The sequence below is a fragment of the Lepidochelys kempii genome, chromosome 2 (genome assembly GCF_965140285.1).
Source record: "Lepidochelys kempii isolate rLepKem1 chromosome 2, rLepKem1.hap1, whole genome shotgun sequence".
NCBI lineage: Eukaryota > Metazoa > Chordata > Testudines > Cheloniidae > Lepidochelys > Lepidochelys kempii.
In genome coordinates, this window is record NC_136381.1 from 263,037,160 (window position 1) to 263,062,390 (window position 25,231).

At 42.4% G+C, this 25,231-nt stretch overlaps 1 protein-coding gene across 9 annotated transcripts in view; it reads right to left on the minus strand.

Annotated features, from left to right (window-relative positions):
- Positions 1-25,231, minus strand: part of GUK1 (guanylate kinase 1) — a 50,882-nt gene that overhangs the window by 15,449 nt on the left and 10,202 nt on the right. For 7 of the 9 annotated variants that reach the window (XR_012157661.2, XR_012157662.2, XR_012157663.2 and 4 more), the window contains exons 2-4: positions 8,378-8,491; positions 2,992-3,033; positions 1,317-1,413 (exon numbers count right to left, since the gene is read on the minus strand). Coding sequence is in view for 3 of the 9 variants with exons in the window: in XM_073334826.2 (XP_073190927.1) it covers positions 1,317-1,413; positions 2,992-3,033; positions 8,378-8,491 (253 nt within the window). In the remaining 6 variants the exon portion in view is untranslated. Of the gene's footprint in view, positions 1-1,316; positions 1,414-2,991; positions 3,034-8,377; positions 8,492-8,618; positions 8,637-12,349; positions 12,456-25,231 lie in introns of those variants that run through there. The other 2 variants (XM_073334827.2, XM_078851871.1) reach the window with 2 other exon arrangements.

Consider the following 25,231-nt stretch of genomic DNA (forward strand, 5'->3'; position numbering starts at 1 on the left):
TTAGCAGATTGAATCCATGGATTCAAGAGGCTTGAAATTGGTTTCTCCTTCAAGGTGAGTTGGAAGGTTTCTAACGGCTGAGATCGAAGGTCAAGATTACGTGTTCCTCCTGTGCAAGCCAATGACATCAGAAAAGCTAGAGTAAAGCAGGAAGCTGCCTTCCTTATGTTGCTTTAGGGAAATAATGTCTAATCTTTCAAGAGACACAGAAACTACAACTGAAGTGTAGGCAGATACTGTAAAGTGAGAGAAAATCATTTTCATTTGTTTTGTTTTAAAATGTATTGATCTGTAATTTTATATTCTGATAATGCAGTCTGATCACTCAGAATCTTAAGACTAATTTTTAAAAGGGATGTGTGATTTTGGTTGCCCCAATTATTGAGACACCTTAAAGGGGCCTGATTTTCAGAACATGCTGAATACCCAATCTCTAGAAGGCAGGTCTCCTTAAACTGTCAAGTTCAGCCCTCCAAATCACTAGTCATTTGGAAATTTAGACTTTTTTTGCATTTATTTTTAAAGCATTTCAGTTCACCCTTAAAAGGTATTTGCAATTTTAAAATCAATTCATTCTATTATTGATTTGGTATCTTAGTAACCAATTGAACGTATTTTACTTTTGCCATTCGGATCTAATCTGTGCTGTAATAATTGTCAGAGATTTTGTATTATGTAAGATATCTGACTTTTAAATTTATATTGCAGCTTAATTAGTGTTTCACTGATGATCACTTTTATGCCAGTAGCAATGCTATTTTAAAATCCACTTTACACTTTAATACTAATCACAGGGTGCCAACACCAGAGAGAATTTATTAATTTGTAAGTGTTACCGTACCAGACTGAGGCATGTGTCACTTCCTTTCGCCACTGATCTGATCACACTCAGGCCACTGGATAACACGGAGTGAATGCAGAATCTAAGTCCCACTTTGTTTAATTAATCTTTGTAGAGCACTTTGAAGATGGAGAGCACTGTAAACATTCTGTATGAGTGAAATTTCACCTCTGTGAAGGGCCAGCATGAGCACTATGAACCATCTTGCACTCATATCTTGGGGCTTAAGCAAAATGTGAGTGTTGCACACGCCCGATACTCACCTTTTGCACAAGGGTGAATGTCACCAATTACTAGTGACAGAATAAAATTAATAGCAGACATGCTGCCAGAGTGAAAAGCTTAGACTAGGGAGAGAATAGTGTCATGGCATGTTAAAATATTTCCCCATCATCTCAGGGCAGAACACAAGTAGCCAGTAAACGTCAATCTGCAGCCCACATGAGCTATTGGATACAGTGTAACAGTTACATACCTTGTTCCATACATGTTTCCAGAGAACTCCGCATGCTCAATGAATTCGCCAGCATCAATTTCTTTCTGCATTTGTTCTCTGGTCACAAAGTGGTACTCTAGATCCAGCAATATTGAAAAACAAATCTATATCAATGTGCAGCTTTCATCTGACTTAGAACAAGATAAAGGCTCAGGGCCAAGTGTGCACATTTGGGGACTTAAAATGTACTGAAGCACCTAAATACCTATGTTAGGCAACTAAGTGCCTATTTAGGTGCCTAGTTTTCAGGCACTCAAATTTAAAAATTTGGCTCTTGGTTACCACAATCAGAAACACAATGGATCCCCGAACCCGGCTCACAGTATGTAGTTATTTCCAATACATCTTTAATAACTGGCCAGATATACTGTCGCTGCTGTTTACGTTGCCTCTTCTATTCTCCAGATCTCCAGTGTCCCCTCTCATTACGGTGCCCTGCTTACAACACACTACAGTAGTAGATGAGAAGTCATTTCAGGCTAAGTGCCTATTTTTAGAGGCTTATTGTGTCCCCCAGTCCCCCGCCCCGGCTGAAATTTCTTATTCTCAGTTGAAAGGTAAGCTTTCCTTTGGGAAAGTAGGTACAAATCTCATGTGGACCTTTTTGAGCTATCCAGGCATAAAGGCACCAGTAAGACATTTCAGATGCTTTTTGGTGCTGGGTTGACTCTAATGTTGCTGCATTTAAGCCTCAGTTGCTCTGGCACTTGAATTAAATTACACGGTTCCCCCCAAGTCAGTAGTAAAACAATGGCCCTAGAATGCTTTTTGGGAGGGGCTCCGGGTTCTATTCTGTGCTACTGGAGGCAAGGTCTCTTGGATCAGGGATGAAATCCAGAGCCTTACTATTAGTAGCGGCCTTTAAGATCTATGGCACCTCTAGACTAACAGACGTATTAGAGCATAAGCTTTTGTGGGTGAATACCCACTTCTTTAGATGCATGCACAAAAGCTTATGTTCCAATACGTCTGTTAGTCTAGACGGTGCCACAGGACTCTTTGCCGCTTTCACAGATCCAGACTAACACAGCTACCCCTCTGATACTTTAAGATCTAGATTTTCAAAACTGGGTGTCTAGAGTTTCACTCTTAAATCCACTGGTAAGTACCTAAATTAAGTGGCCTAATTTTCAAAAGTAACTCCCACTGAAGTTAATCAGAGCTGCTGAGTACTCAGCACTTCGGCACATCCTGTCCTAAACTGTTGTGTAAGGTTGCTGTGTGCTATTACACAGCTGCTACCTCCTATAACAGTGGCAGCTGCATTTCATTTGAAGGTGAAGTGATCCCTGTGTATAGTTTGTATCTTCAGTTTATAAGACCCTTTGGGATCATTCAGAATGAAAGGTCCTATGTAAGTGTAAAACAGTTACTGGACACGTACTAAGTAAATACACTCCATAAATGCTAAGTAAATAAGGTCTGACTTCCCCACAACTGAACTTTCACACAACGTGCCCATAAACAACAAAACTTGCTCAAACATGTACTTATCTATTGGTTACAAGCCTTGTTTGCTCTTCATTGTCTACCAGCAAAACTGGCTACTCCTCTCAGGTTCTGCAAGCTTTTATATAGCAGGAAACGCCGTCCAGAATTCTCAGAGCAGTAGCCCTGCCTAATCTGACAATACACACAAGTGCAATACACTGACCTTTGCCATTCACTTCTCCGACTCTTGGCTGCCTTGTGGTATCTGTAAGCAAACACAATCTTTGTAATTTTGTAGTTCACCCAAGAATAAAATAATGTAAAAGCAATACATAGCCACTTACTCAGCAGCATACACAGGCTTCAATTCGATCACTTGGTAATTTGATTCTCTGTTTAATCTGATCAAAGTTTCTGGACCCAATTTGCATCATTTGTTTCTAGTTGCTTTAAGCAGGTATTATTAGATGATTCAATCATTACTTGTAGAGGGGAAGGATGGTCCAGTGGTTAGGGTGCTAGCTTGGGACTTGTGAGACTCAGATACAATTCCTTGTTCCAGCACAATCACTTAGGGCTTGTCTGTGCAGGGAAAAAGCCTGCATTAGCTACTCTGCTCTGTCTTCCCATGTAAACATTCTTACTGTGCACTAAGAATGCCTTGTGCTCATTAGCTTAATAAACTTCAGCAGTGCATTAAGATAAACTGCTTGAAAGAGTCAGTGTGGAGTAGCTACTGTGCTTTAAATTCACATCCTAGTTAACTGTGCATTAATCTCCTATGTAGACAAGCCCTTAGGGTATTGTAGTGAGGCCGTATGGTTCCCCGCAGCCCCGGAGAGGGACGAGCCCCTCTTGACACCAGAGTCGGCGGAGGACAGGAAGTTCCCCAGAGGTCAAGGCGCAGGACAGGAAGTATAAAAGCCCGACCCCAGAGCTCATTTGGGAGGCAGCTGGTAGAGAGGCCAGACACCTCTGGCCTACCTCCCGGTTGGGAGACCCCGACGACTTACAGCGGACCCGAGGACTGGCCTGACCTGCCGACTCCCGATGCCAACCAGAGCCTGGAGGAGCTGCCCAGCCTGCCCCTCGCCAGTTACCCAGAAGACCCCATGGTGCTTGACCCCCTGGAGGAGCAGCCTGGCCTGCCCTTCGCCAGTTATCCAGAGGAGCCCATGGTGCTGGACCCCCTGGAGGACACCGTCTGGACCCAGGTACCTCCAGAGTGGGAGTTTGGAAGTAGCCCGGGGGCAGCACACCCAGAGCCTATGTCAGTGTGTTGTGGCCAGGATCCCCACTGACTCAACAGCTGGTCTTCTGCCGCTGTTAGAGCCCCGGGCTGGGACACCGTGGAGTGGGTGGGCCTGCGTCCCCCCTGCCACCCAACTCTCCCAGGCCCTTCTGAGCCAAGAGCCTGGGCTGGTTGTTTACCTGCGTTTGCTCAGCCCCCTGAGGGCCTGAGCCGTTGTCTCTCTGCTGCCCGCCCTAACCCAGGCCTGGGCCTGCTAATTGCATAAACTGTTGCTCAGCTCCTGTCTAAGGGCCTGAGCCCTTGACTCGTAATTGCCTCCAACCACAGGCTGGGCGCAAATGACTGTCTGTATTTGCCTCTATTGCTGCCACGGTGAGAGACTCCTGCAGCCAGGCTAATTCCCTGTCAGCAGCTGGAAGGAAGTAGCGAGGCAGTGTGGCTCCCCGCCACTCCAGAGAGGGACGAGCCCTGGCCAAACGCCTCTACAGTTATGTACATACTACAAGCACTGCTGTAACTACAACACTTACGACAGCAATGGAAGGGGTTTTTCCATCACTGTAGTAAATCCACCCCCTTGAGAAGCAGTAGCTAGGTCGACGGAAGACACCTTCGGTTGACCTAACTAAATTGCACAGCTTGTGAAATTTTTCACAGCCCTGAGCGACATAGCTAGGTTGACTTACGTTTTAGGTTTAAACCAGGCTTAAGTCTTCCTGTGCCCTAGTTCCCCCTCTGTAAAACAGGGATAATTCTACTTCTCTACCCCACAGTACTGGATAAATTCTTTTCAAAAGACTGTGAGGTGCTCATATAGATAGATTTAATGAATAAGGTCAAATTCTGAATGAGATAGGAGACCAAGTTAGAATCCATATGGAGACCACTATAAATTGTTATTTTGAAGCACTACCATGCAGGGACGCTGGAACAATTTGTATACTGGGGGTACTGAGAGTCATTGAACCAAACTGTAAACTCTGTATATAATGGAAACTACTTCAAGCCAGGGGGTGCAGCAGGACCCCTAGTTCCAGCACCTATGCTATCATGTGCTCTGGAAACTGTGATACACCCTGTGGCAGTCAGCATGGAACACAGTATGAATGACTTATTTCACACTGATTGGAATGGACTTGATCAAAAGAAGGGTGTAGTCTCATCTATAAGCTTCTGTCCACGGATTATAAACTCGGAGGCAGCCTAGGGGCCAGACAATAAAGTTTATTTCTGTGCTGAATTTTGTGATGTGAGATTTTGTTGGGTTGCTAGAGACAAACAAAGAAGCATTATACAGGTATCAAAAGGAGACATTTTAAAGTCTTTTAGTCTCAAGCACTTTTAAACCTTTTCTGAAAGTCACAACATTCAGAGAGGAATTTGTGGAAGTCTGGGGCCAGGATTTTGCCAACAGCCTCCAAGCTACTGGTACAGAAAATTCCTACTACAGTAAAAATCCATTTGATAAGTAGATCTAAAGACACCACCCAAAGTCCCAGCAAAAATAAGCTACCCAGCAGAGCTGGACTTCAACATGAATGCCATTGTTCTCAAAGTCTTGAAGATACTTCTAAGTGGTCAGTTAAGGCAGTGGGTACTAACCGCATGTTTTGCGGTGAACAGGTTGTGCAAAAGAAGACTGGAAATTCAAGCCTAGCCATCCTCTGGAAATTCAGAATGCAATTCACCCAGGTTACAGTCTGAGAATTTGCATTATCATTAACATTCAACAGTCGTTTTTTTAAAAATTACAGAGCACAAAAAAATAGAACCACATTTTCCAAAGACGATTTTTAAAAATTGGTTTAAAGAAAGCAGTTAATGATCCAAGAGAACTGGGCTATACGAATGTGCATTCTAGACTGGAAATTGGCTATGTCTGGTTGCTAATATAGAAGGCCCTCAATCTAGACCTAAAACATGTCTTTTCAGGCAAGGAAGATCATCTGTATTATCCTTAGTCTTGATCCTGAGGTTCCATATAAACTGGGCCAAGACAGGGTGTTCATAAGGACCTTGTCTGTGGAACTCCTCTGCCTCTGAGGATGTCCTCTGGAACTCCTCCGTGGCATTTTCAAGGCTCAGCACAAGGCCTTCTTGTAACTACCAGCACATAGTTAGGCATTTGGCTTTCCCCTCTTTCCAATCAACTCCTCCCTTTTCTTTTTTGGATTCATTTTCTTTGGACCAAAGGGTCAGAGATTTGGGTTAACTTTTAAATCTTGCACAACTTCCTGGATAGCGTATCCAGTGATAGAGGCTTTATCAATCAAATACATTTTAATGCCTGTAAATGGGAGAGTTACATTTATCCTGTTCCATTTAAACATTTTTCATTTGAAATTGAATATCACAACTTCAAGTAATACATATCTTTTAGAGACTGTAATCACTTTGGGGCAAAGACTGCCTTCCCGTATGTCTGTATAAAACCTACCACTTGGAGAATGCTACTGGAAACAAGCAAATAAACATCATCTTCTTGTTACATCAATAAAGACAAAGCACAGATTATATCACAGGTCATCTACTCAGAGTCTAGTAGCAATGATCCAGCCGTGGGGTATTCATTTATTATCTAACTCCTTATCTTAGGTGAGTGCCAGTCACCTTAGTATCTGGGCACTAGAAAAGTATATATGATAAAGTCAACATTCACAGTTCTCCACATTTTGGAGGTAGATGGGAGGGACAGTAAATTAGCCATATAATAGGGCTATTTACATACTAAAGACATCCACCACACACTTCTCATGTAGAGAAAACAAAGACTGTTGTGTAGCTTACAATTCTAAGCAGGAAAATAAATCAATGAGCCAAAACGATCACTGGCACAAGCGGGTCGGTAACTCGGTGTCAGGATATAAGAATCTGAATAGAAGAGCAGAACTAACTATTCTGACTCACCCTAGCAGCCAGACCACGTAAGTCTCATTAAATCCACCCACAGGAAGGTTAAAGCAGATGGGGTCTTGCACAGAGGAATCCTAATCAATTCTCTTGGGGTGTTGTCAAGGTTCCTCCCCCACTCTGAACTCTAGGGTACAGATGTGGGGACCTGCATGAAAAACCTCCTAAGCTTATCTTTACCAGCTTAGGTCAAAACTTCCCCAAGGTACAAAATATTCCACCCGTTGTCCTTGGACTGGCCGCTACCACCACCAAACTAATACTGGTTACTGGGGAAGAGCTGTTTGGACGCGTCTTTCCCCCCCAAAATACTTCCCAAAACCTTGCACCCCACTTCCTGGACAAGGTTTGGTAAAAAGCCTCACCAATTTGCCTAGGTGACTACAGACCCAGACCCTTGGATCTTAAGAACAATGAACAATCTTCCCAACACTTGCACTCCCCCTTTCCTGGGAAATGTTGGATAAAAAGCCTCACCAATTTGCATAGGTGACCACAGACCCAAATCCTTGGATCTGAGAACAATGAAAAAGCATTCAGTTTTCTTACAAGAAGACTTTTAATAAAAATAGAAGTAAATAGAAATAAAGAAATCCCCCCTGTAAAATCAGGATGGTAGATATCTTGCAGGGTAATTAGATTCAAAAACAGAGAACCCCTCTAGGCAAAACCTTAAGTTACAAAAAAGATACACAGACAGAAATAGTTATTCTATTCAGCACAATTCTTTTCTCAGCCATTTAAAGAAATCATAATCTAACACATACCTAGCTAGATTACTTAAAGTTCTAAGACTCCATTCCTGGTCTATCCCCGGCAAAGACCCAGCATACAGACAGACACAGACCCTTTGTTTCTCTCCCTCCTCCCAGCTTTTGAAAGTATCTTGTCTCCTCATTGGTGTTTTTGGTCAGGTGCCAGCGAGGTTACCTTTAGCTTCTTAACCCTTTACAGGTGAGAGGAGCTTTCCCCTGGCCAGGAGGGATTTCAAAGGGGTTTACCCTTCCCTTTATATTTATGACAGGTGTTTACAGGACACAAGTCGTATGTTTGTAAGTACAGTTCTGCTTTAGGGCTTTGTGACTTTAAGACTAAAGACAAACCCCAGGAAGGGATGACTCTGAACAACATCCATTGCATGCTGTGTTAGGGGCAGCATGAAGATACCAATCCCTTAAAAGGTGCAATTCTAATGAAGTTACTGGAGTCATGTCCATTTACACCAGTAGTAAAACGTGGCCCAAGTTATGTAAACATACTTACTAGCACATAAGTTAAGATCGCTGTTGTGGCTTGGGTTAATGGATCTAACATGCAATTTTTATGATTTGGGGGCTAACTATGTGCAAACTGCCACTGAAGTCCTGTAGCAGCTACGCAGTCAGGCCCTTAGCTGTTAAGCAGCTTCGGTTTCGCTTTCCCTGCCCCACCCGGCACAAATACTCACGAGAGACACTGAAGCCGAAGACATTGCCGTAGTCTTTAAGCAGCATTTTTAACAAAGTGCTCTTTCCTGCACCCGATGGGCCACTGAGAACTACTGGTCTTGGTCCTGTCATGGCTGCAGAGGGGGAAAAAAACAAACGCATCTCTTGGTTAGAAACACACAATCATAAGAAATGCCAGCTTTAGATTCCCGCAGATGCCTCATGCAGAGAGAAAGGTTTCTGTTCATTGCCTTCACTTACAAGCGACTGCAGCCAACTAAGCAATCATCAGCAAACAAATGGCACCACCTAGGGGAGGAAGAGGGGTAGCAGAAGAAACAGTAGCAGTGGAACTGAGATGAAATATGAAATCGGATAAGCATACATACCCACAATGTATGGCTGAAGTAACTAGTTTAGTGCTGGTGGTGAAAAGCGCTGGACTGACAGTCCTAGAGAGCAACATCCTCTATCCAGAGAGCAAACACTAGACGAGCAGCAACAAGACAAGATTTCCTCCTACTGTGCCTCAACCCTGACCTGGAGGGAATATCCCTAGGCCAAAGTGAGCTCAGTCACCAGGATCCAGTCAGTTATGGCCTCTCTACTGAGCCTGCTAACAAGAGGGACAGCTAGTGCCAAGTATGGGGCGAGTTCATTGTGATGTTGGCAAGTGCACTCAAGGAACTGAACCGAAATCAAACTCACTTTATATAAAGAAAAGGAGTACTTGTGGCACCTTAGAGACTAACCAATTTATTTGAGCATAAGCTTTTGTGAGCTACAGCTCACTTCATCGGATGTATACTGTGGAAAATACAGTATGCATCCAATGAAGTGAGCTGTAGCTCACAAAAGCTTATGCTCAAATAAATTGGTTAGTCTCTAAGGTGCCACAAGTACTCCTTTTCTTTTTGCGAATACAGACTAACACGGCTGTTACTTTGAAACCTGTCACTTTATATAGTCCCAATGAGCAGCAGTCAGACGGATGCCAGTGGCTACTAAGCTAGGCAGGCTTCATCCTGAGAGCATAAGGTTCCCTTTTTCCCATTACTCGGCCCCTGAGCCATTTAGTCCCAAGGGATGGACTTTTCTCTAAACAGAAAAGGGACTAGTAGCAAGTTTGCGGGACATTATAAAGAAATATGTTTACATGGGTATTTGGTTTGTAAGTTGTCAGGGGACCCTTTTATACTCAATACCATGTTATTTTCCCCCAGTGTACTTGCGGTCTATATAAATGTCATCTGTTATCCCACTATAACACCTTGTACATACACAATGGGATGTTCGTTTACCACATGCGTTTAATAAAGGTGAGCAAAAACATCTGCACTGCAAGGTCTCAAGGAAGTAAAATCTGCTCATTTTTTTTCATTGATGCCAGTGGAATAACCCTTCCTGTTCTAAGTGACCCACCGATAAGAAACCTAAGTATGATGCAGCTTGGGAGGGATGGGGGAAGAGAATCCAACTCAGCCATAAAAGCTTGAATTACCAGGCCGGAGATGTAAAAGAAGAGCAACTGACCCAGGCACTGTGGATGTTGCCACAGAACTTTCATCGTGAACAAGCTGAACCGCTTATTTCAAAGAGGAAAAACCCCGGGAGACAGGCTTGTCTTAGGAGACTGGTAACACATTGCAGAGCCCTTCACCTTTACCAAATCCTGGCCAGGCTGGTAGTGACTGAAAACCATTACCCTCTGACAGCTGTTTGGTGGTCTGTCCAGTCTGCTTTGGACAAGAGTCCACCTAACCCCCCTCCACCATAAATAGTTGACAAACTCAGCAGAGGATGGAATGGGTCAGTGTGTCCACCACCACCTCATTGCTAGAGTTGGCCCCTCCAGGTCATACCAGAGGCACTGTGGTGATGGAAGCCACCGTTCCATGGCTAGGTGAGGACTTCCATCCCCATGGCTATCAACCACTGCACTTCCATCAGTATTGAGTTTACATGAAAGTTTACAAGAAAAGTACATCATGTTGCAACATTTTGGACCCTGTTATGAGGGTGCAAACATACCCCAACCTTGGAGAGAGTGGGTCTTTGTCTCCCTCTAGTGGTTGAGCCACACAAGTGGATAAGGGTCTACTACAGCTACAAAGTAGCAGAATTACTCAAGCTTGAGCTCCAACAGTAGAAGTTCCTGTACTGAAGGTTATAGGTTCAAACCTCAATGAAGTCTTTCCTCAACTAAAAGGTAAGACTCTCACCCCCACTACTCTTTCCCTCCCCGCCCCCCAGCCTTCCCCTAAATAACATCCCAATGTACATTCTGATCTCTGAATGCCCTCTCTCTGCAGACCCGGCCTCTTTTGGCTCAGCATCTGCAGGTGACTCTCAGCAAGGATCTTACTCTCATGCAGAGTAGAGGGAAGAGGGCTGTTTCAGACAGATGACAGAACTGAATAATAAATATATATTTTAAAGTAAATAAAGCCTTTCTGTTGGTGGTCAGTGACAGATGGGCTGTTAGGACACACACACACAAAACCAGCCTTTTATCACAATTGGCAGGGAGCGAGAATTCCTTCACAATACTGAATTCCCAGTCTCCGTGCCCTTCGTCCCTCCACGGGCGAGCCTAGCTCGGACCCTAAACTGGAAGGTAGGCAGCTCCCCTACTCAATCCCATTGTGAAACTGCCTCACTGCACGACCTTGGGCCAGACACAACCTACCTGCGACTGTTTGCTTACCTGGTAGGGAGGGGGGGTAAGGAAAGAGGGAATGTTCACTTGCATAATTTCCTGGGGTGTGAGGTGCGTTAATAATTATCCAATGCTCGAACAGGTGCAGATGAATTGCATCCTGTATTGGCATGCAGAGCACCCCCAAAAGGAACAATCCTGCACAAGTAACCATTGCTGGACTAGAAGATTCAGCAGGTCTCATCTCAAACTCGGAAAGACACAAGCAATTAGCCACTTACAGAATTAGTTCCAGTCACATACGCACTGTAGGCTTACGTCATGTGCCGACTCAGACTCAGGGCAGGCAGAACAGAGCAGGTGGATTTAATTAAAAATTAATTTTAATTAAAAAAAGTTAAAGTTAAATTAGAAGTTAACTAAAAGCACTATTCAAATAGGGACTGTACCATTGTACTCTTATTAAAAACATAGCAACTGGAAGACGAAGAGACATTAGATTATTATTTAATTTATTCCCCAGGAATTGGTTCCTACAGCATATTTATTAGTGCTTTATCCTATCTAGTTTTTACCACTTCCCTTGGGATACACATCCATGGTTTAATAAACCTCACAGTTAGAATTTCAACCTACATTGTGTTTCCTTCCAGCCCTCAGTCTTTGGCGGAGTACCCGCTGAATGTCAAAAGTCATGCTAGATTCCAAAGTGGAGGAAATGCATTCCCATCCACTAGCTACTGAAGAGGCAACAGGATCTTAATGGTTGGAGCAGAGGATGAGGAATAAGAAGTCCCATATTTTATTCCCAGCTCTGTTGCTAACTCGCTGTGTGAACGTGCACAAGTCACTCAGTCTCTCTCTGCCTCAGTGTCCACTTTTCCCATCCATAAAATAAGGAAAACCGCTAAGTGATAGGGTCATGACGTGGCTTAATTAAAATGCTTTTAACAACAAAGAGGCTCTGCAAGTGCAAATTATTATTACTGTTTTGTTCTAGGAAAGCACCAGATATATAAGGCAGCTTTTTCTCCAGCCCTCCAAAAGCTGAACAACAACTAAGGCCACATCTACACTATAGACCTTACAATGGCACAGTTGTACCATTGCAGCTGCGGAGCAGTAAGGTCTCCCAAGTAGCCGCTCTACGCCGAAGGAAGAAAGCTCTCCCGTGGGCATAATTAAATCAACCCCAACACGCCCTGACACTCAAATGCCAACGTGGCTCTTTGCCGCTTATCTAGGCGTTAATAATTCACTCTTCACCACAGTATCTGCCTGCTAACAAGAATTCCTTAGGCTGCCTGAAACATAGAACTCTTTAGTCTCCTACCTGTATATGCCAGTCGGGAGTGCTTGGATACTTTTTATTCTTGCTGTCTCCTCTTTTACATTTTCTTTTCTCTGCTCGCATTTCTTTTCCTATCCGTTAACAGCCACTAACAGGAAAGGGAAATTTAAAGCAAACAACATTTGTTACAGGAACTGCACTCTATTCAAAACTGATCCGGAAAGGAGACAGAGATAATCGTGGTTACTTCAATAGCACTGGCATATTCGCAGCATTCCCCAATTGCATGCCTTACCTTTTACTTTTATGCCCTTTCAGTTGAAGTATAAAATCCAGCTCTTTGTAACAACAGCAAACTGATAATGTGAGTGAGCAGGCAGTAAGCTGAGCTATTTGTGAACCATCTAAATCCTTAATTACAGATTCTCCATCTTAAAAGAGCCAATGAAAACTCTCCGCTGATCTTTAATCTCCTCCTGTGGTTTCTCCCACTCTCCTACTATTCTTATTGCTAAATCTCCAGGCAAGCCCGGGTAACACTCCGGTAAATGCCAGCATAAGCCTTCCACATCAAAGCATACTCTGGTTTTTAAGAAATACAAAGGACCAACTTAAGTGACTGTTTATAAGTAACTGATCTGAAATATTACACATCCATAAAAAGAAACATCTTAGCAGCAAAGACATGATCATCTCTAGAAACAAGTACAATAGGGAAAGGGTTTGCTATTTAATTCAAGTTAAAAGAAGGAAATTTGGGTCAACTTTGACTGCATTCTATATGCTGAGCTCTCGGGCATAGCTGTAAAAAGACAGTTGGAGGAAAATTTAGTAATCAGGTCTTCATTTTATCTATATCTTTCTCCATAGATAGCACAGTGATTGCAGCTGAACTTGGCCAGATCCTGATCTCAGTCACATTCTGGATTTACACCCGCAGCTCCGCTGAGTTTAATTTTATACTGGTATAACACAGACTCGGGATCTACCAATACACAAGAATACAGTATAGACCCACTGCTTAGTGCTGTATGGGCATATGCTAGATTCCATGTCCAGCTCAGTCCTGCGGATAGATGGGGTTATTTTTGTAACCTAGTTTGAGTCATTACCTGGACTCTCACTGTGCCACGACTGATTTTTAAATGTTTCACGTCACTCACCATTTCTAGTTTCACCTTTGTGTAATCATACCAGTCTCCTCTAGCTGCTGTTTCTGCTGCCTGTGTTCCATTGCAAGTTTTATAAAGGTCACCATAAATATGCTTGCAAACCAATCATATTGAACAGGGCCTATGCCTATAGCCCAGTCTACACTGGCTGGAGAAATGCATTCGCACAGGGCTGTAGCTAGCACAGTCTGGTGCTACAAAGTGGACTAACAGTTCTTTACGTAAAAGAACAAACTATTCTACCCAAAACACGCCACGTTAAAAAAAAAAAAAATCTAACAAAACTGGCCTTATGAGGAACTCTACCAGCGTGAGCTTCCGGCATTATTGGGTACTAATGTTAGGGTTGACGGGGGAATTTGATATCCAACTAGAGGTCAATGCATGTTGGGTATTTGCATAAAATCTGAGAAGGCGCCAACGCAACAGGAACTTGGAATGCACCAAAGTACTGAAGGAACACAGGTAACCTCCCGGGCATTGCTCCTCCTGATATATGCCGGGATGTTGCTAGTAGAGGCAAGCACACAAGGCAATGCACAGATCCACAACATCTGCTATATGATGCAACACTGATGCTGAGTCGACCGAAGTCATGACAAAGTTTTCTTGCCCCTATTAAACCCCTAACATTGTCACTGTCACACACAAGGGTTCATTTATGGCAACTGAGTGGAGAACAACCCTGTAGCATGTGTGCTCCAGCTCCCACCAGTTGAGCCCCTACCACTCAGTGCAGATCAGCCCAGGGCTACATGGTGTCACCTTAATCGACTCTGCATTGGAGTTGGCTGGTCTAGAGATGCAATGATCAAGTGGAACTACATCACTGACCTCCTCTGTGACTGCAGCAGAGAGCTTCCAAATAGAAAGCAGGTCCTGGAATGCCAGCTGCCTGAGCAAAAATGTCTTCCAGTGACTTGGTGGACAGCAATGATCAGGCAATCACACATGCACGGATGTAGCCGGAAGCAGTATGAGAACACAACAAGAAGATGGGTAACCATTTCTTTTTGCTATGCCCATTCACCATTGTATTTGAGCATTTTAGCTATTTAGAAGGCAGATCTGGGTTTGGGGTGGAGGTGTCATTACCTGCCCAAACTCAGAGGTGCTATTTCAAACAATGCATTCAGATGACAATACCCAGGGTCATCTGTACTGGACAGTTTATTAAACTATGCAGCAGGTCCCTCAAGTTATATATCTGGGATTCCCCAAAGCCATCCCCACTCACTGCCCTCTACCATGACCTGTCCAATCAGTACACTATCCAAGGTGTTATTTATTTTAATATGAAAATGAATCCATTTTACATCGTTCCCAAATTTTCAACATGCCACAGCTTCATTAATAGGAAAGGGTGTAGCTGCTTTGCAGAGATGTCAAGGAGAAGCAGAAAGGTTTGCCAGCGGGGTAGGGCAGAGCTGGGCCTTTTGATAGTCAAGAAGGCCAGGCAGGCATTTCTGGTTCATGGTACCCACGAGGCAGTTGAACCTTTCAATACTGGAGGGAAGATGTACCTCCTTTCTCTCTCCTTCTTTTGAGCAAAGATGACTAAGTTAGAGGGAGGGAAGGAGACTTACATTTCTTGTTCCCCCACCCCAGCAACTCTGAAAGCAACACACACAGCTGCTTTTTATTGGTATGGACACATCAGACTCGCATCTCCAACTGGGTGTTGCAGAACAAGACATTAAAGCCATTGCTTTTTCTTGGACATATCATTTTGTTTACAGCCTCCATCACTGCCTTTTGATAGGGAAGGGCTATAACTTTAATGCAGAAGCCACTCAGTTTCTCACCGGGTGGCTATGTAGAAGAGCCAGAAATATGCCCTGATAATTAAATGGATCCCATCTGAGATTTAAAAAGATGTTTGCATTTGAATGAAAAAAGAAAAATCCTATGGAGCAGGGTAGGATTTTTTTTTAATAAAGAGAGTGATAAAATGTGTAAGATTACATTAAAGGACAGTTTTAGTGACTCAGAACTGTTTTGCTGATTGAATTGCAGGCTGTGTTTTTAAATGGAAGTCATGAGTTATGAACAACACTCAAGATATCTGACATTTATGAGAGGTGCAGGAAATAAGAGTAAATCTGAGAACCAACCAGATAGGATGCACTTGGGCAACAGTTACTTATAGCTTCCATTTAGGAAATCATCCTTTAGGAAATCAGGAAAGCATAAGAACAGTATGTCCATCTGGAGAGTGTCTTTCAGGAAAGTATCTAAAGTGCTTTATAAATATTAAATCTCATGCCATCAATAGGAGGCAAATATTAGATGAATTTATAGATAGATAAAAGAAATCAATGGAAGTTAGGAGCCTAAATACCTTTGTGGATCTGGGCCAAAAAGATTAAGTGCATGGCCCAAGGTCACACAACTAGCCAGTGGGAGAGACAGGAACATATAATCCAGGAGTTCTCTAACTACTACACACAAAACACCCCATCCCAACTAATTCTGAATCTGGATAGTCATTGAACGTTTTCTAACACTAACCCTTCTCTTCAGGAATCAGAATGTAAAAAGGGTCATGCCTATGTTAATATACACATTTTTAAAGGATGCTATTTTATACATTGTGAAGGACTGCCAACTACCCTGGAGGTCATTGCAGGTCTGATTCACAACCCATGCTGCTGAACATCACTATTGGAGTCTAGTTTCAAAAGAGAAAAGATAAATGAAGCAGAAGCAGGGATTTCCGCCCCAATTTGTTCCCACTTCTCCACCTTTGCTGGCAACCATCACAGCAGGCCTGTGCAGACTAAAAAGAGAGGTTGGGGTGGTGGAGGAAGAAGTGATATGTGAATTGCAAATAATGAAGCAATTCCTTCCATAAGATTAGATAGCTGAGGCAGTCAATGTGGGTGGTTGCTACTGAACATTTGTTAGGTCACTGCCACTTGGCAATGGTCACTGCTGGGCCAGTGTTTGCCAAAAATAGCATTTACTGTACCATTTGTGGAAGATGGCCTCCACGAAGTGCACTGCTGCGAAACCACAGGCTTTGTTTGGTCACCAACCCTGCTGAGAAACTGAACGGCATGAAGGTGGCAGTCTGACACCAGAGCGTAGATTTTACATCAGAGAGGGCAAATCCAAGTTCTCCAAGACACTCACAGCTGCTGGAGTTTTCTAGTTCTTTTGTGTGAGGTCTAATAGTGGCTCTTCAGGCCTCACACTGTGTTTACCTTACGTTTACCCATCACACGAGATTGGAGCCTTTGAAATGTTAAAAATTGCTAACGTCAAAGCATGGGTCATTGTGTTCGACAATGGAAATTCAGACACAATCTGCAGGTGCTATTAATCAAAACCCAAGTAGGTGAAGATGCTGTTCAGATGGTCTTCTGTGAGCAGGATCTATGCTGGTTTAAAGGGAATGACCCTGCATCTCTGAACACTCACAGGGGAGCGCTCCAGATGCAAGACAGAGATCCGCAAAGTTATTTTGGGTAACCCTGACAGACTTATGGAAAACTAGAAGATCACTACATCTCCACTGTCATTTTGGACTTACAAACTTTGACTCACCTGTTAATGTATTTTACCTGCTTTAACCTCTCAATAATTTATTTCTTTTCCTTAGCTAATAAATCTTCAGTTAGTTTATTAGAGAAATTGGTTGCCAGCATTGTCTTCAGTGTGAGATCAAGAGAATCCATTGATCTGGGGTAAGTGACTGACCCTTTGGGGTTGGGAGTAACCTAATGTGATGTTGTAGCGATCAACAATACGACGTCCAGTTTGTCTGGGTGGCACAGTAGGCTGGAGATCCTAAGGGGACTGTTTGTGACTCTGTGGGAAGACTAATGTAGTGATCCAGGAGTGCACATTTATTGCTGGCTTGGTGAAATCCAATTATAGAATATACAGCCAATTTGGAGTGTCTGCCCCATTTTCTGACAGTCTGATCTGAGATTGGCACTCATAGTTGTGAGCCACTTCAGACTGCGTGACAGAGTATACAGCTGAGTCCTTCACTGCTGTTGGTATTTTGGAGACATGTGCCTGGCACATGACTGTTCTTTCCCTGCTAGCAAGTATGTTAACCAGTAGCATAAATAAATGTCTCCTAGATGACTGATGAATATTTCACATACATCCAAGCAGACTTCCACTGGGGTACTCTAATATTCCATTGATTTTCATGGGGGAAGTGCACCACAGCAGGTAAGCCAGAGAACAGAAAAAGTTCAGCAAAACTAGTACTGATTAGCAAAGGCTTGAAGAGAGAAGGTAATGAAGCCATTTTAGGAGCAGAAAAGAAGATCAGAGGACAGTTTTTCTATAGCCTCAAGAGAGGTTTGTTGGATTAGACACCTTTAATCTCATTTCCTATTTTTAGCACGTTCTTTATAAGCACTACATCCCCACCCTTCTAAAGCATGGGACAACTGGTAGGGCCTTCAAAGCTCTGAAAGCTAATCTAGTTGAAGTTTTAAGTAATATGGTAAAAATTAATAATACTTTGCAATATACACACACAGCATTTTTGGGCTTCAAAGACATCAGAGCATAACATGGTGTCCTTCCGGCCCAGTGCAATAACTTAACTGAACAGTAAAGCATCATAACCTGCTGTTGTCCAGAGGAAGGCTGTTTAGGGTGGGGCATGCTGCAGAACAACTGTAGACAGCAATGTGCAATTGACACCATGCGCTCGGGAAACAGAATTGCTGCAGCCAGCTCACCTGCCAAGACTTGTGTTTAATTAGCATTCTGACAGCAGAATGGCCTGTGTGAAATTTTCATGGTGAACAGGCATAAGAGACAAGGAAGTAATCTAAACTGGTATACATTCAATTCTATCCCCCAAAGGGATCAACCTATTCTAGAGCTCCTCTTTTCTCGGCCCACTTGAAAGCCAAGAGAGTATTTTCAAGACCTCACGAGGCACAATGCTAATTGATTAAATCACTCCCTCCAGATACAATGATTTTTTGGAACCTGTGATGATAAAGTTAAAGGACCTGTGCAATGCCACTGAGTCAGCTACTCAAGAATAAACCTCCAGCATCAGGATTGTTATAAACATGACTAAAAATTCATTCTGGGTTGGAATTTGGTGTATTATGTCCCAGCAACTTCTTAAAAGCACAATGCCACAAACTTCTTACAGAGGTTTTAGTTTCTTATGTTCCAGAAAAGCAAAAACTAAATCAAACAAGTTTTGTTTTTTTTAAATCATCAGTTACAGACATAATTTTTGGCATTATTTATGTCGAAAATTCCTCGGTGTGGTAGCAATGAAAGTTTGCTGGAAAATGTATTCACTAAAAGGAAAAATCGTTGACATATGAAGTTATATACACATACAGCTGCACACTCACAGAGCGCTTCCTTGCTTCTTTCTTTCTGGTATTATAAAGTGCTCTCATGAGCTGTATGGATGGTATAGACGGTATAAAACACAGACAATCAATTCTTGGAATTCTCCAAACAGCAAAGGAAAAATATCCATAATAGAATGGCTGTGAGCACCATTAAAGAATCAACCTGTGTTAAGATAGAGGGAAGCCCTGCTCAAAGTCCTCAGACTGGAGTGAATAAAAAGGAGCGCCAACTCTCTGGGCAGCACAGAGGTTTTTACTGGGGAGCGTGAATATCCACAATATCAATTACTTTAATTTATCCCTAGCTCAATTTTAGAAGCATTTTTACCAATCTATCCAGTCAGCAACCTTGTAGTTTAACCCATATAATTAATACTTTAAAAGTATAAAGAAGTTCAAGCTAAATACTTCTACTGCCTGAACCTTATTGGCTTAGGTTCTTGTTGGACTCAAACTCCTCATTCTGCTGTTCCTCTAGAATTGTGCACTCCTCCTTTTCTTTCCCAGTCAGATACCAAAAAATATCTATTTCTGATCTCTGCTCCATGACCAATATCTGCAGGTGTCTGCTGATCCTAAAGAGATTTATTTTTGACTAGTCTCAAAAAATACATGTTTCTAAGCCATCCCATACTGGGAGATTATTGGACTGTAAGACCAGTGATTTGATTAACTTCTTGCTTTCCACTCCACAGTCTCTCATTGCAACCATGACATGAGTTTAGTGATTCTCCTGCTGGTAATAGCTTATGTAAAGTGATCACTTTACATAAGCTATTACCAGCAGGAGAGTGGGGTGGGGGGAGAGAAAACCCTTTGTAGTGATAAACATCCATTTTTTCATGATTTGTGTGTATAAAAACAAACATCTTCTGTATTTTCCACAGTAAGCATCCGATGAAGTGAGCTGTAGCTCACGAAAGCTTATGCTCAAATAAATTGGTTAGTCTCTAAGGTGCCACAAGTACTCCTTTTCTTTTTGCGAATACAGACTAACACGGCTGTTACTCTGAAACCTGTCATTATTCTAGAACAGGACACCCTTCCCATATAGCAATGTGGGAAGGGCAGGCTGGTAGAGAAACCCTGCACAGTAAGCTTGTGTTTTGTTTTCAATATAAATTATTTTCCTGTACCTCTAATCCAAGTGGTTTTAACATCAATAGGCCTCAGGATAGCCTGCTGGCAACAAGCCGAAAGGAAACAAAGGCTTCCGCTGTCTATCTATATGGAAATAATTTAGTAGAAAGGCTTTGCAAAGCTCAACAGAAGAAGAAGTTATCTGAATCCCTATCATCATCAGATTGCAGCATACTTTTTAATTGGATCACCTCATATCCAGCCACACAAAATTTAAATTAGGAAATAAAGAGAGGCTATTTGCCCCATGTTACCATATGGTCTGATTCACAAAGGATACATAGACACATAAATAGCTACAAATGGAGGGTGGCCTGCATTCCTAACTGTACTCCCTGCTGGGCTCTGCAATTAGATATTTTCTGCTTCAATGGTTTCTATGCTGGGCTTAAATAAATCAATAGGGGGGGAAATTCCTTCCTCTCAACACAAAAGACAAGATAAAAGCTTGATTAAATATCCAATTGCAACTTTAAAATTGGTTAGTCTCTAAGGTGCCACAAGTACTCCTTTTCTTTTTACATCACAGTAATATTACTTGGCACTAATATTAGATATTTCATCTTCAAAGATACTTCTAAACAAATGCTCATTAATCCTCAGAACACCTATGTGCAGCAGGCATTATTATTTCCCTTTCACAGATGTGGAAAGCTGTGACAAAGGTTGACTGACTTGCCCAAGGTTACAGAGGAAATCATCGAGGAATTATAATTCCAGTTCACAGTTCAGGTCTGTAGTCATTACATACAAAACCTGCAGGGGTTCAACTAAAATCAGTTCTGAAATCAATTTATTTCAACCAGTGAAAACCATTCTGTGGACACAATTTTATAAATTCATAGATTATAAAGCAAGAAGGGACCATTGTGATCAAGTCTGGCTTCCCGTATAATACAGGCCATACATCAAAGAACCATAGAAATGTAGGGCTCAGAAGGGACCTCGAGTGGTCACAAAGTCCAGCCCCCTGTGCTGTGATAGGACCAAGTAAGCCTAGGCCATCCCTGAGAGGCATTTGTCCAACTTCTTTTTAAAAGCTTCCAATGATGGGGACTCCATGACCTCCCTTGGAAACCTATTCCAGATCTTAGGAAAAACTTTCTAACTGTAACGGTAGCTAATATCCAACCTACTTCTTCTCCCTTGCTGCAGATTAAGCCCATTGCTTCTTCTCCTACCTTCAGTGGGCATGGAGAACAACTGATTATCATTCTCTTTATAACAACCCTTACCATGTTGGAAGACTGTTATCAGGTCCCCCCTCAGTCTTCTTTTCTCAAGAACACACATCCGGTTTTCTCTCTGAACATACACCCAGTTTTTTAATCTTTCCTCACAGATCAAGCTTTTTCAATGTTTTATTTTTGTTGCTCTACGCTGGATACTCTCCAGTTTGTCCACATCCTTGCTAAATTGTGGTGCCCAGAGTTGGACACAGCACTCCAGCTGGGGCCTCACCAGTACTTAGAAGAGCGGGATAATTACCTCCTGTGTCTTACATACAACTCTCCTGTTAATATGCCACAGAATCATATAAGCCTCTTTTGTAGCTGCTTTACATTGACGACACAGATTCAAAGTTGTGGTCCACTATAATCCCCGGATCCTTTTCAGCTGTACTACCACCTAGACTTTTATTCCCCATTTTGTAGCTGTGCATTTGATTTGTCCTTCCTAAGCAAAGGTACTGTGCATGTGTCTATTGAATTTCATCTTGTTGATTTCAGACCAATTCTCCAATTTCTCAAGGTCACTTTGAATGTTAGACCTGTCCTCCTAAGTGTTTGCAACCCCGCCCAGCTTGGTGTCTTCTGAAAATTTTATAAACATACTCTCCCCTCCATTATCCAAGTTTTTAATGAAAATATTGAATAGTACTGCATCCATGACTGACCCTGCGGGACCCCACTAGATACACCCTCCCAATTTGACATTGATACCAAATACCCTCCTAATGTCATTGATACAAAATGACAGTGATACCCTACCAAACCACTGATAACTACTCTTTGAGTACAGTCTTTCAACTAGTTGTGCACTCACCTTATAGTAATTTCATATAGACCACATTTTCCTAGTTTGCTTATGAGAATGTCATGAAGAACTGTGAAAAGCCTTACTAAAACCAAGGTATATCACATCATCAGCTTCCACCCCCATTAGGTCAGTAATCCTATCAAAGAAAGAAATTAAAATTGGTTTGGCATGATTTGTTCTTGTCAGCATGGATCTGTCTATTCCTTATAACCCTATTATCCTCCAGGTGCTTACAAATTGATTGTTTAATAATTTGCTCCAGTATCTTTCCATATATTGAAGTTAGTCTGACTAGACTATAATTCCCCAGGTCTTTTTTGTTCCCCTTTTTAAAGACAGGTATTATGTTTGCCCTGAATTATTTCCTGTTTGAAATAGAGCACCTATCTTGGAAAAACATCCAATCTTGATTTAAAAATTTCCAGCAATGGAGACTCCAGCATAACCATTAGTAAACTGTTCCAATGGTTAATTACCCTGTCAAAAATGTACTTCTTATTTCTAGTCTGAATTTATCTAGCTTCAACTTCCAGCCATTGGATTGTGTTAGACCTCTTTGGCTAGACTGAAGATCCCTCAATTACCTACTTGGGGAACAAATTTGATACTTATAAACTGTTATAAATCACCCCCTTAATCTACTCTTTGTTAAACTAAAGGGATTGCACTCCTGGAACCTACCCCTATAAGGCATGTTTTCTAATACTTTATTAATTCTTATGGTTCTTCTTTGAATGCTCTCCAATTTGTCAACATCCTTCTTGAAGTGTGGAAACCAGAACAGTACACAGTATTCCAGCAGTTGTCACACCAGTGCCAGATACAAAGGTAATATATCCTTTCTACTCCTACTTGATACTCCTCTGTTTATGCATCCAAGGATCTCATTAGCCCTGTTGGCCACAGCATTGCACTAAGAACTCATGTTTTACTGATTATCCAACACAGAATCATAGAACCGTAAGGTTAGAAGGGACTGCAAGGGTCATTATTCTAACCCCCCACCCCACACCAAGATGCAGGATTTGTTGCATCTAACCACCCAGGACATTGCAATCCAGACTCCGTTCGAAACCTTTCAGTGAAGAGCTTCCACAAGCTCCCTATGCAGTCTGCTCCATTAGCATGACCCCCCAAGTCCTCTTCATAGTTACTGCTTCGCAGAATAGAGTCCCCCATCCTGTATGGTCAACATTCTTTGTTCCTAGATGTATACATTTAGCCATATTATAATGCATATTGTTTGCTTGCACCCAGTTTACAAAGCGGTCCAGATTGTCCTGTAGCAGTGATCTATCCTCTTCATTGTTTACCATTCCCCTGATTTTTGTATCATCTACAAACTTCATCAGTAATGCTTGTGTTTTCTTCCAGGTCATTGATAAAAATGCTAAATAGCATAGGGCAGAGGTTCTCAAACTTTTTTTCGTGGACCACTTGACAATTGCTGAGGGTTGTGGTGGACCACTTAACGATCTTTCCAAAAGTTGTTTGTATCGCTAGCTAACTATTGTAAAGCACTTTGGATAAAAGTGCTATATATAAAAAAAAACCCGAAATAATAAATGTGTTTTTGTTCTACAAATAAAAACACACAACTCATATTTTAGTCTCTCCCCCGCCATGGCAGCCCCTGAACTGAGCTGGGCTGGGCCGGGCAAAGGGGGTGTCTCTTCCCCTCCATCACAGCCCCCGAGCTGGGCTGGGAAGAAAGGGGTTCTCTCCCTGGCAGTCGCAGCGCTGAAGCTGGAGAAAGTCGCCTCTTTCTCTGGCCACTACAGCCCTGCACCCCCACCTACCCCACTGCCCCCTCCCACCTACCCCCTATCCTCCCCAAAGTCACCACCTCACATTACATGTGTATCTTCTCCAGGGTCCAAGCACCTAATTAGTGGAGCCACGCCTGCGTGGCTCCACTAATTAGGTGGGCAGCCCTTCATTCTCTCATGTGCAGCCGCCCAGGTGCTCACCTTAGAAGGAACTATCCGCGGACCACATGAATGGAGCTCGCGGACCACAGCTGGAGAACCTCTGGCATAGGGCCAATAATTTATACCTGCAGGACCGCACTAGAAACACACCTGGTTAATGAGGATTCCCCAATTACAATTACATTTTGAGACCCATCAGCCAGCCAGTTTTTAATCTGTTTAATGCATGCCAAGTTGATTTTGTATACTTCTCCTTGAACTAAACTGCAGCATGGTACCAAGTCAAATGTCTTACAGAAGTCAAAGGTAATAGTATTTATGTAATATACTTAATCAACAAACTAGTAATCTCTTTTAAAAAAGATATTAAGTTAGTTTGACAGGATCTATTGTCCATAAACCCATGATGATTGGCATTAATTATACTACCCTCCTTTAATTCTTTATTAATCAAGTCCTGTATCAGCCATTCCACTATCTTGCTGACGATTGATGTCAGTCTGATAAGTCTATAATTACCTGGATCGTCCTGTTTACTGTTTAAATACTGACACATTCACTTTCTTCTAGTGCTCTAGAATTTACCCAGTGTTCTGAGATTTATTGAGAATCAACATTAACAGTGCAGAGAGCTCCATGGCCAGTTCTTTTAAAACTCCTGGATTTAAGTTACCTGAACCTGCTGATTTAAAAGCATCTAGTTTAGTAGCTGCTGTTTAACTTCCTTAAACCAGTTATTTAAACCGGTTCACAAATGGTTTCTCTCTTACTTACTGAATTAGGATAAATCAATATAATTCACTAGTAAACCAATTTAAGCATTATGGAACACTGTTTCATAAGAGCACGCTCCTGAATTTTGTCAGTTCAGGGGAGAAGGAGATGGAAAATCATCTCCACTGACAGCAGGGAAATGGGTTTGTGGAATACATTACGAGAAAAGGCATTAGAGGCAAAGAGCACTAACAAGTGCAAGAGAAATCTACACTGGATGCTGAAGATTAACAAGGAGGGAGGGAGAGAGAGACTAGGATGGGAAGGGCCAGGATTTGATGTGCCATATAAATACCATAAGTCCCCTGTGCATATGCAGGGAACTCAGTGCTATTTACAAAACACTGTAAAATACCCAAATATTGGGACCCTTTTATAACCAAGGCTTTGTCTATGCTAGAAAAATAGGTCTGTCTACGGTCACTAAGGGAGGGGTTGCGAAAAATCAATACCCTGGAGTGAAGCAGTTAAAGCAACCTAACCCCTGGCGTAGATAGCACTCAAGTCGATGGGAGA